Raw genomic sequence first — 17516 nt, 5'->3', positions numbered from 1 at the left:
CAGACATCTCAATGGTGTACTCTGTCCATAGTTGCTAATCTGCAAAAATGTCTCACAAACCAGATATGACTGAGATTAAGAAATTCACTAAGTCGAATGTGAAAAAGACAGAAACACAAAATAAAAACCCATTACTTTCAGAAGAAAACAAATGAACAGAAGAGGGAGAATCGTAATAAAGTCTGCCCTGCTGAAGTGTACTATATATTCCACAAGCACTACCTTCTTTTTCACTTCTTTTCTTTTCTTTAATTTTGTATGATGTAAAGAGACTGGATAAAGTTTAAATGACTGCACTGTCCCTTTCAACATTAAAGGCTGAACTGTGAGACCCTTCCACATGCATGTCTGGCTAGTTTGGATCCTGGTGGCATACAAAGAGCTTGCATGTTAATGAAAAAAGAACCTGGAGGGAACTATAGTAGATATAGTTTAAAAGGCAAAATTCAAAGCTATACCAATGTCCTAGAAAGCTGTAAAATATAAAAAGAATACCATTTTTTGTTCAAATAATTTTAGTTATTGGAATGCACAATTTTTTAACATGCAAATGAAAAGTTTTAAACCCTGGGAAAAAGAAGCAAATGAATATGGTAGCATGTTCAAGCATTTTCAACAAAGCCAAGGATTGTTTGGGAAAAAATTCATTGGGGAAGGACTAGGTGACAAAAACTGGTGAGAAAATAGGATAGCACTTTCAGTAGAAAGTAAGCTTAAGGTAGGCAGAAAATAGGCTTAGACCAGTATCTCACACCAATGTCACAATAAGTTTCAAAAGCATATCTGACCTAGATATAAAAAGTCATACCATAAGCAAACTAGAGAAGCAGGGAAGGAGATACCTTTCACAAATATGGATAAAGAAAGAGTTCTAGACCAAAAAAATAAAGAAAATAACAGGAAATAAAATGGACAATCTTAAGTACACAAAATCAAAAAGTTCTTGCACAAATAAAATCAATATAGTTAAAATTAGGAATTAAACTGGTAAATTAGAGAAAATATTTGCAGTAAATTTACCTGATAGGGGCATGATATATAATCTAGACAGCTAATTGCTAGGGATATACAAGAACAAGAGCTATTCCCCAATAAATGAATGAATGGCTAAAGAATGTGAACAGGCAAGACTCCAAAGAATCAAGCAAGCTAACAATAATGAAAAAGTACTCCAAATCACTAATGATAAGAGAGATACCAATTAAAATAACTCAAAAGTTCTATCTCATACCCATCAAACTGGTAAAAAAGACAAAAAAGAAAGTGACAATTTTGGGCATATAGGAACCCTGATGCACTCCTGGGAGAATTATGAACTGACCCAAGTATTCTGAAAAGAATTTTGGACACTGCTCAAAAATCATTAAATTGTGGCTACTAGTAGTACTACACTAGTAGTCATACATTGTGGTTGCCATTCGTCCTTTGTTCTTTAAGAAGATCATGGCACAGAGGCGGCCAGGTAACACAGCGAGTAAGAACACCAACTCCAGTGTTGGGATGACCTGGGGATCAAATCTGGGTTAAGACACTTAGCACCCACCCAGAAACACCTGGTTGTATAACCTTGAGCAAGTTACTTAACCCCACTTGCTTAGGGGTGACCAGGTGGCTCAGCAATTAAAGAGCACCAGCTCCAGTGTCGGGATGACCTGGAGATCAAATCCGGGCTCAGATACTTAGCACCACACCCAGAAATAACTGGCCGTGTAACCTTGAGCACATTACTTGACCCTGATTGCTTTAAAAAAAAAAAAAGATCATGGCATCAGGAAGGTAATGCCATGACTTGCAAATGAATTGGATTTAAGTGAGGGAGGACTGTGCAACTAGTCATACAAACTACTGAGATCAAAGACAGAGGAAAGGGAGTCATATGTAAAAACAAAAACAAACAAAAAACCCAACTATAGCAGCACTTTTTGCTGAAGCAAAGAACTAATAACAAAGAAGGTCTCAGATCAACTGGGTGACAGCTGGACAAATTACGGTATATGAAGATTAATGGAATAGTATCATATGGGAAGAAATCACAAAAAGGATAGAACCCAAGAAATTTGAGAAGACTCATATGAACTGACAGTGAAGCAAGGAGAACCAGGAAAACAAGTTAAACAATGATTACAATATTATAAAGGAAAACTCTAAAAGCCTTAAAAACTATAATGCAATGACCAACCACAAAGTAATGCTAAAAGTATAATGCAATGGATCAACCACAAAGTAATGCTAAAATAAAGAGATGCAAAACTACAAAGTCATACCAAACAAGACATTGATGCCAAAAGGAAGTACGTCAAAGAAACCGTTAAAAAATACTCAAAAAAAAGCAGAAGACACATACAAGCAAGGCAATGTTGGAACTGTCATGTTAAATTTTATATATTCTTTTTTTAAAAAGTAAACTATAAATAACAGAGATTTAAGTTTCATATATAATCTTTTTCCTCTCCTCTGAATATTAAAATGTTTATATCTATTTATGTTTATCAAGTTCATAATAAAAAAGAAAATAAAAAATATGTATCTTCACCTATTTTCAAAAATAAAATAAATTGAACATGCTCTCAACATGGGTATATAGCCACAACCCCAACCAAAGGTTGCAGGAAACAATTAACAAGGAATACAGGAAATTCACAACCTGTATAAACAAGAGCTGAGGGTGCCAACCCTTCCTGCCCATTCAAAGGATCCAACATTCAGAGGTGAATACAGTGAACCAAATACTAGCAGAATCTTAACTTCCTATGTTAATCTGACTCCGACTAAATCCTTTTCTTTTAAATTAGTATAGTGCTGGCCTAGGGTCTACAGCCCTAGGACTGAATACAAAATTCCAGAACAAATCCCCTTAACAAAAGGACTGGTTTTGTAAAACTTGGACTCAGTCAAAAGGCTCCACCCAATTGACCTAAAAGGCCATTATGTTGCCTCCAGGCTACAGATTCCCCACCCCTGACCTAGGCCATTTCCAGAGACATTTTTCGCAATGTCAATTCCCCAAAATTAGCCCTAGAAAATCCTTAACCTCAGGAAAAGTAGAAAATAGGTCATTTTTAATCAATCAACATACATTTATAAAGCACTTACTATATACCAGGTATTGTGCTAAGCCCTAAGGGTACAAAGAAAAGGCCAAAACAAATTTATTCCCTCAAGGAGTTTACATTCAAAAGAGTGAGACAACCTATATATATATATATATATATATATATATATACACATACCGTGTTTCCCCGATAATAAGATTGTCTTATTAATTTTTTTGGACAGAAAAACACCAGAGGGCTTATTTTCAGGGGAGGGCTTATTTTAATGAACATTGACAGCAATTTTAATAAACAGGTAAATGTGAACCAAAAAAATGTACCTTTATTCAATAATGAATTCAATAAAGAACAGGATGACACGCTCACTGCTGCAGCTCTGATTGGATGCAGCTCGGAGCACGGCATGCATTTCACCGGGGCGGGGGGGGGATGGTGCATACAGAGGGTACCGTAATGTAGCGTGTAGCGCAGGGGATCACCTTCACTACAGTAGCAATCTCAATAGGGCTTATTTTCGGGGGAGGGCTTATTTTAGAGGAATCCTACACAGTAAGGGGAGGGCTTATTTTCGGGATAGGTCTTATTATCGGGGAAACACAGTAGCTATATGTCTGCTATAGATATAAGGAAAACTGAGGAGAAGAGCATTCTAGGAATGAGGGATAATCTATGCAAAGGCTGAGAAGTGGAGTATCATATGTCAGGAATACCAAGTAGGCCAGTTCGGCTAGCCCACAGAGTATGTGGAGGAGAGTAATATGTAAGAAGACTGGTAAGATGGGAAGGGTTCAAGATGCAAAGAGTTTCAAATTCTAAAAGAAGAATGTTTATTTGATCATAGAGGTAACAAGGAGACCTTAAAATGTATTGAGGATCTATGCCTTAGGAAAATGACTTTGACAGGATAGATTAGAACGAAATGAGACTAGAGGTAGGAAGCCCATTTAGATGGCTACTGCAATAGAAGGTCCAAGAAGTGATGTGAGGGGAGAGAAGAGGTCAGACAAAAGATATGGCAACTGACTGGATATGTGGTATGAATGAGAGTATGGAGATCAGGATGACACCAAAATTACAAACTTGAGTGACTGGGAAGATGATGGTACCCTTGCCCCAAGGGTGAATTTAAGGGTGAAGATGAATTCTATTTTGTATATACCGAGTTTGAGATGCATAGATGACATCCAGCTCAAAATATCGAATAGGAAGTTCATGATACAGAAATAACACTCAGGAAAAACTGGGGCTGGTTACAGAGATGTGATATCTACATACTGATGAAAACTAGACTCATGGAAGGTAATGAGCTCATCAAGTGAAAGAGTATAAAAAAGAAATAGCGGGGGAGGGGAGGACACTTGCAGTCACTAAGTGTGACATCAATGAAGATGCAGCACAAGAAACCAAGGAGTGGTTAGACAGGTTAGAGGAGAACTAAAAGAGCTGTGACCTGAAAACTCTAAGAGGAGAAAATGGTCAAGTCTCAAAAATCACAGAGAGGTCAAGAATAAAGACTGAGGAAAGGCCATAAAATCTGACAATAAAGAGATAATTATTCCCAGGTGATAAATGGTCAAGGGATATGATCAGTTTTCAGACAAAGTAATCAGAGACATATAAACATATGAAAAAATGCTCTAAATCACAATTGATTAAAGAAGTACAAATTAAAACAACTCTATGGTACCACCTCATACCTATAAGCTTGGCTAATGTGACCAAAAAAGAAAATGACAAAAGCTGGAGGGATTGTAGGAAACATATAGGTACACTAATGCAGGACTTCTAAAACTTTTTCCACCTGTGACCTCTTCAGCACATCTTAAACTGTGGGTCACAACCCAGTTTCAGAAGGCTGCATGCATTGTAGGTGGAGAATAACGTGGAACCAGGCCCAAAGGGCTATAAAAATGTGCATACTGAGCAATACCACTACTAGGTCTACATACCAAGAAGATGAAAGGAAAAGGACCTATATGAACCAAAATATTGACAGTAGCTCTATTTGTGGTGACGCAGAATTGGAAGGACAGCTAGGTGGTGTAGTAGATAGAGTGCTGGGCCTAGAGTCAAAAAGACTCTTCATGAGTTCAAATCTGACCTCAGACATTTAATTAGTTCTGTGATCCTGGGCAAATCACTTAACTTTCCTCAGTTTCCTTATCTGTAAAATGAGCTGGAGAAGGAAATGGCAAACCAGTCCAGTATCTTTGCCAAGAAAACCCAAAATGGAATCACAAAGAGTCAAACACAACTGAAAACAACCAAACAAAAAATTGGAAACTGAGGGAATAATCACCAAATGGAAAACGGCTGAACAAGTTATGGCATATAAATGTGATGGAATACTACTGTGCTTGAAAAAATTATGAAGGGTGTGGCAGAGCCAAGTTAGCAGAGAAAAAGCAACATGTCACCTGAGCTCTCCCAAATTCTCCTCCAAACAAGTTTTTGGGTTGTTTTTTTTTTGGATGGGGGAAGACAAGGCAATTGGGATTAACTGACTTGCCTAATGTCACACAGCTAGAAAGTTCAATCAAGTGTGGTCCTCCTGACTCCAGGGCCAGTGCTGTATTCACTGCACCACCTAGCTGCCCCTCCTCCAAACAATTTTAAATAATACCTCAAAACAAATTCTAGAGTGGCAGAACCCAGAAAAGGAAAAGATGAAATAATTTTCCAGCCCAAGACAACTTAGAATGTCGATAGGAAAGGTCTGCCAAACCAGTGTCAGAGTAGAGCACACTCTAGCATAGACCACATTCCAGCAAACCAGAGGCAGGCCTTGAGGAGTGACTGAATCCAGGAGTGGCAGTAACAGCTTCCCAAGCTCTCAGTCCAAAGAAGGTAGCAGACAACTAATCAAAGTGAATTGCAAGGGTCTCTTTGCTGGCACTGGTTGCAGGACTCTGTTGCATTAACCATACATGGATCCAGGTCACAGTCCTGGGTAGAAATTCCAGGACAAAGAGGAATACTAGCACACCAGAGTCTGTGGCCACAGAAGAGCAGGAACCCTGGTTACAATTCAAGGACTGAAAAGCTTGCTTGTGGTCACTCACAGACTAAAGCACAGGCCAGGAGAGCAGTGACCACACTATCCTTAGATCATACCACCTTGGAAAAACTGAAAATTTACAGACCACCAAAACCAGCTCTGAGAAGAGAAGTAATAAAGGTCTAAAACAGAGACCTCTCCACCCCAGAAGGGCCCCCACCTTTTAATATAAAGTTAAAAGTCAAAAAATAGGCTGGAAAATGAGTAAATCACAAAAAAATAACCTGACTACAGAAAGTTACTATGGTAACAGGGAAGATCAAAACAAACTCAAAAGACAACCAAGTCAAAACTGCTTCAGTCAAAGTCAAAGAAAAATGGGAGTTGATCTCAGGCCCTGAAAGAATTCCTGGAAGAGCTCAAAAAAGGATTTTAAAAATTAAATATGGGGGTGGCTAGATGGCACAGTGAGTAAAGTGCTGGCCCCAGAGTCAGGAGGACCCAAATTCGGTTCCAGACTCAGACACTTAACACCCACACAAAAAAACTAGGCATGTAACCTTGGGCTACTTAACCCCAATTGCCCTCCAAAAGGCAAAAAAAAAAAAAAAAAAGAGGAGGAAAAATATAGAAAAGAAATGACGGTGATGAAAAAAATCATGAAAAAAGAGGCAACAGCTTGGTAAAGGAGGAACACACACACACAATGGCCAAAGAGACATAAAAATTCAATGAAGAGAACTCCTTAAAAAGCAGAACTGGCCAAATGGGAAAAGAGGTATAAAAATTCACTAATAAAAAGAATTTAAAAAGTAAAATTAGCCATATGGAAAAAGGAGGTACAAAAGGTCATTGAAGAAAATGATTCCTTAAAAACTGGAATTGAGCTAGTGGAAACTAAAGGCTCCAAAAGACATCAAGAAACAACAAAATCAAAAGAATGAGGGAAAAATAAAGGAAAATGTGAAATATCTCACTGGTAAAATAACTGACATGGAAAATAGATCAAGGAGAGATAATTTAAGAATTACTGAACTACCTGAAAGCATTGATCAAAAAAAGAACTTAGACACCATCAAAACCATATGATTATCTCAATAGATGTGGAAAAAAGCTTTTGATAAAATACAACACCCATTCCTATTAAAAACAGCAGAAAGCATAAGAATAAATGGAGACTTCCTTAAAATAATAAGTAGCATCTATCTAAAACCATCAGCAAGTATTATATGTAATAGGGATAAGTGAGAAGCATTTCCAATATGATCGAGGGTGAAACAAGGATGTCCACTGTCATCCCTGTTATTCAACTTGGACTAGAAATGTTAGCTGCAACAGAGAAGAAAAAGAAATTGAAGGAATCAGATAAGGCAAAGAGGAGACTAAGTTATCACTGTCTGCAGATGACATGATGATAATACTCAGAGAATTGTAGAGAATCAAATAAAAAAACTACTTGGGATAATAAATTTAGCAAAGTTGCAGTAAGTAAAATGAAATAAAAAGTTAAGTAAAATAAGCCCACATAAATCTTCAGTATTCCTATATATTTCTAATGAAGCCCAACAGCAAGAAATAGAAAGAGAAATTCCATTATGAAATATTTGGGAGTCTACCTGCAAAAACAAACCCAGAAACTATATGAACAAAATTGCAAAACACTTTTCACACAAATAAAGTCAGATCTAAATAACTGGAAAAACATCAGTTGCTCATAGTTAGGTCAAGTTAATATAATAAAAATGACAGTTTTACCTAAATTAGTTTCCCTATTTAGTACCATACCGATCTACCAAAAAATTATTTTATAGAGCTACAAAAAATAGTAACAAAATTCATCTGGAAGAACAAAAGGTCCAGAATATCAAGGGAATTAATAAAAAGAAATTCTAGGGAAGGTGGCCTAGCCATAACAGATTTTATATTGTATTATAAAGCAGCAGTCATCAAAACTACTTGGTACTGGCTGAGAAATAGAGTAGTGGATCAGTGTAAAATATTAGGTACACAAGACACAGTAGTCAATGACTATAGTAATCTACTGTTTGATAAACCCAAAGACTCCAGTTTCTGGGGTAAGAATTCACTATTTGACAAAAATTGCTAGGAAAACTGGAAAATAGTATGGCAGAAACTGGGCATAGTTCTTACACCATACACCAAAATAAAGTCTAAACTGGTTCACAATCTAGATATAAAGGCTGATACTGGAAGCAATCTGAGAGAGCAAGGAATAGTTTATCTGTCAGATTTATGGAGAGGGAAAGAATTTATGACCAAATAAGAGATAGAGAACATTATGGAAATGGATAATTTTGATTACATTAAATTGAAAAGCTTTTGTACAAAGCCAATGTAACCAAGATTAGGACAGAAGCGAAATTGGGAAAGAATTTTTACAACCAGTGTCTCTGATAAAGGCCTCATTTCTAAAATATACAGAAAACTGAGTCAAATATATAAGAATGCAGGTCATTCTCCAATTGATAAATGGTCAAAGGATATGAACAGGCATTTTTCAGAGGAAAAAAATTAAAGATATCTATCTATAAGCATATGAAAAAATGGTCTGAATATCATAAACTAAAAGTAAATAAATTAGTTATATTGAAAAATAAAAGAAATTATCAAGAAGAACTGTCCTGGGGGCAGAGTCAAGATGGCAGAATAGAAAGAAGACTTCTGCACAGCTCCCACTTCCACCTCCTCCAATTCATGTAAAAAATTACTCTAAACAAACTTTGGAGCTACAGAAGCCACAAAATGACAGAGAGAAGCTAACTTTCCGCTGAAGACAGACTGGCAGGCCGGCAGGAAGGGACCAGCTCAGTCCTCTGGCAGCCGAGTTCAGCCCTGTGTGAGCCGGAGGTTTTAGCCTCAGGGCAGCCACAACCAGCCACTGGCTGGAGGAACCTCAGATCACCAGCAGCTGTGGCGGTTTCCAGAATTATCAACCCATAGATGCTAAGGACAAAGTGAGAGGTCAGTGCAGTGTGGACTTTGGGAACCAGGAGTTAGGGAGTGCACTCTGGCCTTTACCCCCTGGAAGGAGAAGCGGCTCAGGCACCACAGCTGTGCAGCCACCACCACGTGGCTGCTTCAGAGCTCCTGGCCTACAGACTGTAGGGGGACAAAGCAACCAGGCTGTGGGGTAATCACTCTTGCTTTAATCTGCTTGGATCTGGATCACTGTCTAAGGTGGAGCTCCTGGGGTGCATGATCAGTTTGCCAGAGTGTGTGGAGGCTTCAGAGAAGGCAGCCAACTAATAGCTCCAGCAGCTGCGAAAACCCCAGCGATCGGGACAATGCTCCCCTCTCTGGTAGCAGAGTTCTACTGTGGCAAAAAGCTCAAAAGTTAAGTAACTGAGTGGCAACATGAGAAAGCAAAGGAAGCAAAGCAAGCAGAGCAATCAGACATTAGAGTCCTATTTTGGGGACAAAAAGGATCAAAGCATGGAACAGAAGAAAGACAGTGAAGTCAGAACTCCTGCACCAAAAGCTTCCAAGAAAAATAGGAAGGGGAGGCCAGGTGGCACAGTGAGTAAGAGCACCGGCCCCAGCATCAGGAGACCCAGGATTGGTTCCAGCCTCAGATACTTGGCACCCACACAAAATAACTGGCCATGTAACCTTGAGCAAGTTACTTAAGCTCAATTGCTTTAAAAAAAAAAATAGGAGCTGGTTACAGGCCAAAGAGGTCCTTAAGAAGGATTTTGAAAATCAAATAAGAGAAGTGGAGGAAAAACTGGGAAGAGAAATTAGAACAATGCAAGAAAATTATTAAATGAGAGTCAACAACCTAACTGAAGAAAATAACACCTTAAAAATAGACTAACTCAAATGGCAAAAGAGGCTCAAAAAGCCAATGAGGAGAAAAATGCCTTAAAAAGCCAAATTTGCCAGATGGAAAAAGAATCTCAAAAGCTCACTGAAGAGAATCATTCCTTCAGAATTAGACTGGAGCAAATGGAAGCTAGTGAATTTATGAGAAATCAAAATACTATTAAACGGATTCAAACAAATGAAAAAATAGAAGGCAATGTGAAATATCTTATTGGAAAAAACACTGACCTGGAAAATAGATCCAGGAGAGATAATTTAAAAATTATTGGACTACCTGAAAGCCATGATCAAAAAAGAACCTAGAAATCATCCTTCAAGAAATTCTCAAGGAAAACTGCCCTGATGTTTTAGAACCAGAGGGCAAAACAGGTTGAAAGAAACCACCTATCACCTCCTGAGAAAGATCCCAAAAAGAAAACTTCTAGGAATATTATAGCCAGTTTCTGAAATTCCCAGATCAAGGAGAAAATATTACAAGCAGCCAGGAAGAAACAATTTGAATACTGTGGAAACAAAATCAGAATAACACAGGATTTGGCAGCTTCTACACTGAGGGATCGAAGGACTTGGAATATGATATTCCGGAGGTCAAAGGAACTGGGATTAAAACCAAGAATCACCTACCCAGCAAAATTTAGTATCATGTTTCAGGGGAAAATATGGTCATTCAGTGAAATAGAAGACTTTCAAGCATTCTTGATGAAAAAAAACAGAGTTGAATAGAAAATTTGACATTCAGATACAAGAAGCAAGAGAAGCATGAGAAGGTAAACAGGGAAAAGAAATCATAAGGCACTTATCAAGGTTGAACTATTTATATTTCTACATAGAAAAATGATGATTTTAACTCATGAAACTTTTCTCAGTATGAGAATAGTTGAAGGGAATAGTATTGTGTGTATATATATGTATGTATGTATGTATGTATGTGTGTATGTATACATATATGTCTATATAGGAGGGTATATGGGCTATGAATACATGTGTGAGTGTGTGTATATATGTGTACAGGTATACATAGACAGAGGGCACAGGATCAATTGAATAGGAAGGGATGATTCTTAAAAGGTGAAATTGAGAGGTGAGAGAGGAATATAATGAGAGGAGATGGGGACAGAATGGGGTAAATTATCTCATATAGAAGAGGAAAGGGAAAACTGTTCCCTCCCAGAATGGAGGGAAAGAACAGGAAGGCAAAAGGGAATAAGTCAACCTTATTATCATTGAATCTGGCTTAGGGAGGGAATGATATACACACTAAATAGGATATCTCATCCTACAGGAGAATAGGGGGAAAGGGGATGATGGAAGGGAGGGCAGGCGGAGGGGAGGGAAGTTGGAAGCACACACTTTTGAAAACGGACAGGATCAAAGTATAGAACAGAACAAGTGGGGGGTGGGATAGGATGGAGAGAAATATAGTCAGCCTTTCACAATATATACACTATGGCAATGTTTTGTGTAGCTACACATGTACAACCTTTATTGAATTGCTTATCTTCCCAGTAAAGGTAGGTGATGAGGGAGGAATGGAAAGAATCTAGAATTTAAAGTTTTAAAATCAAATGTTTAAAAATATATATTATTATTATTATTTTCCATGTAACTGGGAAATAAGATATACAGGCACTGAGGCATAGAGATCCACCGTGCCCTACAGGAAAGTCAGAGGGGGAATGGGGGAAGATATGGGAGAGAGCAGATTGGAGGAGGGGATATTCAGTGGGATCATTGTTTTGGGGTTGTGGGTAGGGGAAAAATGGGAAGAAAATTTGTAACTCAAAACCTCGTGGAAATGAATGATATAAAGTAAAAAAAAAAAGAGAGAGAAAAAAACTGCCCTAATAGTCTAGAATCAGAGAGTAAAATAGAAATTGAAAGAATCCACTGATCACCTCCTAAAAGAGATCTCAAAAACTCTCAGAAAGATTATAGCCAAATTCTAGGACTCCCAGGTCAAGGAGAAAATATTGCAAGCAGCCAAAAAGAAACAATTCAAATATTATGAAGTCACAGTCATAATAATATAAGATTTAGCAGCTTCTACACTAAAGAAAGAGAAAGTTAGGGCAGAGGGCTTGGAATATAATATTCCAGAGGGCAAAGCAGCTAGGATTACAACCAAGAATCACCTACCCAGCAGAGCTCAGAAACTTAGTGTAATACTTCAGGCAAAATAAATAAGACAGTCAATGAAACAGAAGACTTTCAAGTATTCCTGATGAAAAGACCAGAGCTGAATAAAAAATTTTACATTCAAACCAAAGATTCAAGAAAAAGTATAAAAAGGTAAACAGGAAAGAGAAATCATAAGTGTAAATTCTTTACAATTCTACATGGGAAGATGATACTTGTAACCCCCAAGAACTTTCTCATTATTAGGGCAGTTAGGAAGAGTATGCAGAGAGGATACAGGTGTGAGCTGAATATGATGGAATGGGAGCTAAAAAAATTAATGAGTGAGGGAGAGGAATGCACTAGGAGAAAGGGAAAGGGAGCAGTAGAATGGGGTAAATTGTCTCACATAAAATAGGTGCAAAAGAGTTTTTTTACAGTGGAGGAGAAGATTCAGGGAGAGCAAAGACAGAATAACAGACACACTCAGTTGGATATAGAAATCTGCCTTACCCCTAGAGAAAAGTAGGAGGGAAAGGGAATAAGAGAAAGGGGTGCTGATAGAAGGAGGATAGATTGGGAGAGGCAATAGTCAGAAGCAAAACACTTTTGAGGAGAGACAGGGTAAAAACAGAGAAAGTAGTACAAACAGGGAAAAATAAGATGAAGAGAAATGCACAGTAATCATAACAGTTAAAAAAATTACAACCAGTTTCTCGAAAAAAGGTCTCATTTCTCAAATATATAGAGAATTAAGTTAAAATTTATAAAAATAAGAGCCAGTGCCCAGTTGATAATCAGTGGCCAAAAGATATGTAAGGCAGCTTTTAGAAAATGTAATCAAATCCATAGACATACCCAAAAAAGTGCTCTAAATCTAAATCACTATTGATTAGAGAAATGAAAATTAAAATATCTCTAAGGTAGCACCCCACACCTATCAGATTGGTTAATTAAGACAGAAAAGGAAAATAACAAATGTTGGTGGGGATGTGGGAAAATTGAGACACTGATGTACTTTCAGTGGAGTTGTGAACTGATTCAACGATTCTGGAGAGCAATTTGGAACTATGCCTAAATGACTATAACACCACGCATATATATATATATACCCTTTGACCCATCAATACTGCTACTAGGTCTGTATCCAAAAGAGAGAAAAAACAAAAAGAAAAGGACCTATATATACAAAAATATTCCTAAGCAGTTATCTTTATGGTGGCAAAGAATTGGAAATTGAGGGGATGCCCATCAACTGGGGAATGTCTAAACAAGTTGTGGCATATCATTGTAATGGAATACTATTGTACTATAAGAAATTACAAGTAGAATGTTCACAGAAAAATCTGGGAAGACTTACATGAACTAAGGCAGCACAGTGAAATTAGCAGATCCAGGAAAACACTGTACACAGGAACAGTAATATTGTACAATGAGCAACTGTAAATAACTTAGCTGTCCTCAGCAATACAATGATCTCAGATATTTCCAAAAGACTTACGATGAAAAATGCCATCCATCTCCAGAGAAAGAACTGATAGACTCGAATGCAGATTGAAACCTACTTTTTATTTTTCTTGGGGGTTTTTTTGTCTCTGTTTCCTTGTACAACATGATTAATATGGAAATATGTTTTGCACAACTGCACATGTATAACCTATATCAAATTGCTTACCTTCTCAATGAGGGTGGAACAGAGAGAGAGGGAGAATTTGGAATGCAAAATTTTTTAAATGAATATTAAAAATTGTTTTTAAATGTAATTAAAGAAAAAATAAAATATTAATTTTTTTAAAAGAAATTATGAAAAGGATGGTCTCAGAAAACCCTGGGAAGACTTAACATGAACTGACACAAAGTAAGCAGAATCAAAGGAACAATTTACACAATAACAGCAATATAGTGAAGATAATCAACTATGTAAGACTAAGTACCTCTGATCAATACAATGATCTAACATGATTCTAAAGAACTCATGATGTAATAGAAATGCTATCTACCTCCAGACAGAAAACTGATGGATTCAGAGTACAGACTGAAGCATATTTTTCTCCTTTATTTTTCTTTTCTTTTTTTGGTTTTGGGGTTGGTTTTTTTGGAACATGGTTAATGTGGAAATGTTTTGTATGACTTCATATGTAAGGGATATCATATTGTAGCCTCCTCAATGAGTGAGAGAGGGCTGAAGAGAGAATTTGGAAGTGAAAATAAAAATAAAATTTTTTAAAAGAGTTAATTACATTTTCAGAGAAAGAACATTTTCAGTTAAGTGACAAAGGTGAAAGCCAGGTTGCAGAAAATTTTCAAGAGAGTGAGAGGTATATAATGGAGGCACCAAGTATAGATGGTTTTTCCAAAAAATTTACCTGAGAAGAGAGAGATAAAGGAAGATATAGAGCAGGAATGTTAGGATTAATGAAGGATTTTTGAGGATAAGAGAGACCTGGACAAGGTCAGCAAAGAGAGAGAAACTCAATGATAGAAAGGTATGATAACGGGGGATCAGTGCTGGAAAAGATTGTCCTTCATATGACCAATGGGCCATAAAGAGAGGAATTCAGTTCAGGCCCAGAAAAACTTAGGCTTGCTATGAAACCACCCAAATCCTCTCAAGAAAACTCGAAACAAATAGTATTTTGTCTGGAACACCACTGGGATTCTGTGGGGCCAATCTAGAGGCACTATCCAAAGAAACTCCCTACATGGAGCCTACAGTCCAGTACCATCCCTCATCCAAAAAGAGTCAGGCAGAAAGATGCCAAATTAGAAGACCCCAAAAATTGTAAATGTATTCCCTGCTTTTTTTAGTTCATTATTTGAAAAAGCCCATTAATCATCCACTTCTCAAGACTTACTTTCTAGGCCTGGCTAGAAATCCAAACTTCAGCAACCTTGCCAGACCCCACCCCCACCCCCCATGCCTTGATGCTTACGAACTGACCACTTTATCTTTCACTCTTCTCTTACCTCTCTGACCTGACTACCTCCGGTTCTTATTCCATAAGTATTCCAACTAATCAAAATACCACCCAACCACCTCTAAAATCTCTTGAGAACACTCCAATTCATATTTAATTGATTCCATGTGAACACAAAGTTCCAACAGCAAAGGGTAGCTAATAGGATATCAAAATAATGAAAAGATGAGAGTTGTTTAGAGAAGAGTAATAGATAGCACAGGAAATGAACAAAGTCCCCAAAAAACAGTATTCTAGAGCTAATGAGAATGTCTGAAAAATGGATTAAGGTTAACTGGGAAATGAATATGAGATACTAACAAAGAATAACATTAACATAAACCAAACAAAGGAGAAAAGGGAGGGAGAAAGCTGGAATAAAAAAAAAAATACTGACAGTCTAAACACCAACTAAAAGTGAGGGATGTACAAACTGTAGTTAGCAGCACCTATATGTATATGTAGTGGAGGAGAATGCTGAGAGAAAATAATAAATTGGTAAATAAATGATGAACTATCTAGCCCTACTTCTGTCCAGCAATCTAATCCTGCCAAATTACTAAATGCCTAAGAAACCTGGATGTCCCATTGGCATGCCTAAAACTGACAGACATCTTTGTTTCTTCCCAAATCCATCTCTCCCCTAGACTTTCCCATTTCTAATGATGGCACACAATCTTCAGAGTCACTCAGGTTTGCAACCTTGGAATCATCCTTAATTCTATCCTTTTCCTAACCACCCACATCTAATCTGTTACCAAAACCTAACTCTAACTTGATAATGTGTCTTTTATCATCCCATTCTTTCTACTCTAATTCAAGTCCTTTCCTCAAAGTACTTAATTGTATCCTGATTTATTCATCTGCTTTCCACCTCTTCTCTCTCAAGCCATTCAAATGTCACTTGATCCAGAGATCCCACTACTAGGTATATATCCTGAAAAAAGTCAAAGATAGGAGGGAAAATTCCCATACACAACAAAAATATTCATAACAAATGAGAGAAAAGATCAGAAAGTAAAATACATTCCTAGGGAATGATGAACAAAGAAACTGTTACCTTAGTGTAATGAATGGAACGTTACTGTCCTGTAAAAAATGAGCATTCTGAGAAGCAAAAGAAGATTTTTTTATCAACAGATGCTGCTGAGTGAATAAGCAGAACCAGTTTTCTAAAAAAAATCACACTAACAATAATGTAAAAACAAATAACAAAAACAGGAAACTGAATGCAGTGTGATGACAACAATCAAGCTTGGCCCTAAAGAACAGTTGAGAAAACAGAATAGTTGAGAAAACACCACTTCCTCACTTTTTTTTTTGGGGGGGGGGGGGTTAATATGGAATGAATGAAGCATTAAGTGCTTACAATGTGCAAAAAAAAAAATTAACAGAATGAAGACAATCGCACATGTGGTCAGTTACAGTAAATATGTTGATTAATTTTGTTGGACTGATTTTTTTCCCCTCTTCTTAATTTCTAAAACAATGGATGCTATGCTGGGTAGAAGGAAGAAAAATAACCAGAAATAAAGGTAACTTTAAAAAGTCAATAAAACAAATTAAGTATTGGTAGCTTTTACACAAAATGGTAGATTTATGGGAATGATAAAGCGGCTTTTATTTTAACTTAAATAAATTAAAATTCCAATTCCGTGGCCCAGGTCTGTACATACATAATATGCTGATACACAGTCTATACCGCACCTCGCTTATCAATTTCAGCTCCTCTCCCCGCCCGCTGTCGTCTACACTGGCTCAGAGCCATAATAGTAATGAATGTCAGTCGCCCAGCCCCACGCCGGCACCTCGGTCGCGCCTGAGGACCGTGCAGAACCTTCCACCGCCTGCTGCGCCCCAGCGCAGGGCTGAGGTCCGCTGCGGGGCCCCCAGCCGCGACCCCTCCTGCAGGAGCGGGCGGGGCTGCGGGGGAGGGGAAGAGACCTAGTGTCAAAGCCGCCGACGCCGCCGGCCCCTCCTCCCGGAGAGTCCGGTGACAGCTCAGGCTGCTGCCTTCGGCGAGCCGAGCGGGCAGGTGCAGGCTCCCAGCCCAGCGGCCCGCCCACGGAGCCCTGCGCACCCGGGTCACCTGTCAGGGCTTTCCCGCACGCTGCCCCCTCCCTCGGCGGCGGCAGGGACCGGGGAGAGCCGGGGGGCAACGACCGCCACCCCGGGTCCGGGGCCCTTGGAGATCCTGGAAGACCGGGAAGCCGCGCGGATTTACCGAAGGGTGGGCCCCACGCAGGCAGTGTCGGTGCTCTCGATCTCCTGCAGGATCCGCTCGTGTTCGGGGACGGCCGCCAGGCCCTCACCGCCCTCCGCCATCTTGGACTGAGGCAGAGCCAACAGCCGCGGCGGCGCGAGAGCCGGAGAGCCTCGAGCTCGGGAGCGGGCGGGGCCGGGGAGGGGGCGGGAGGGGGGGAGCGCCGGGGAGCGGCGCGCGGGGGCGGGAGGAGCGCGAGCGCTCGGCCCCTGCCCCCCCCCACATCGCCCCCTCCCGGCCTCCCCACGTGGCAGAGGGCCCTGTTGGGCCCCGCCGGCGTACGCGTC

The 17516-nt window shown here is 38.9% G+C and overlaps 2 protein-coding genes across 9 annotated transcripts in view; one reads left to right on the top strand and one right to left on the bottom strand.

The window, feature by feature from the left end:
* Positions 1-17374, bottom strand: part of EXOC6 (exocyst complex component 6) — a 237637-nt gene extending 220263 nt beyond the window's left edge. For all 6 annotated transcript variants that reach the window (XM_069099242.1, XM_069099243.1, XM_069099246.1 and 3 more), the window contains exon 1: positions 17191-17374. In XM_069099242.1, the coding sequence (XP_068955343.1) occupies positions 17191-17291 (101 nt within the window). In that variant the 5' untranslated portion in view covers positions 17292-17374. The remainder of the gene's footprint in view (positions 1-17190) is intronic.
* Positions 1-17516, top strand: part of IDE (insulin degrading enzyme) — a 416199-nt gene that overhangs the window by 22778 nt on the left and 375905 nt on the right. The window lies entirely within an intron of this gene.

The sequence above is a fragment of the Petaurus breviceps genome, unplaced genomic scaffold, assembly GCF_028583685.1.
Source record: "Petaurus breviceps papuanus isolate PSGF00001 unplaced genomic scaffold, PetGlider_PUasm1.0 37, whole genome shotgun sequence".
Lineage (NCBI taxonomy): Eukaryota > Metazoa > Chordata > Mammalia > Diprotodontia > Petauridae > Petaurus > Petaurus breviceps.
Note: the sequence above shows the minus strand (reverse complement) of the source record. Positions and strands in the feature narration are given on the sequence as shown.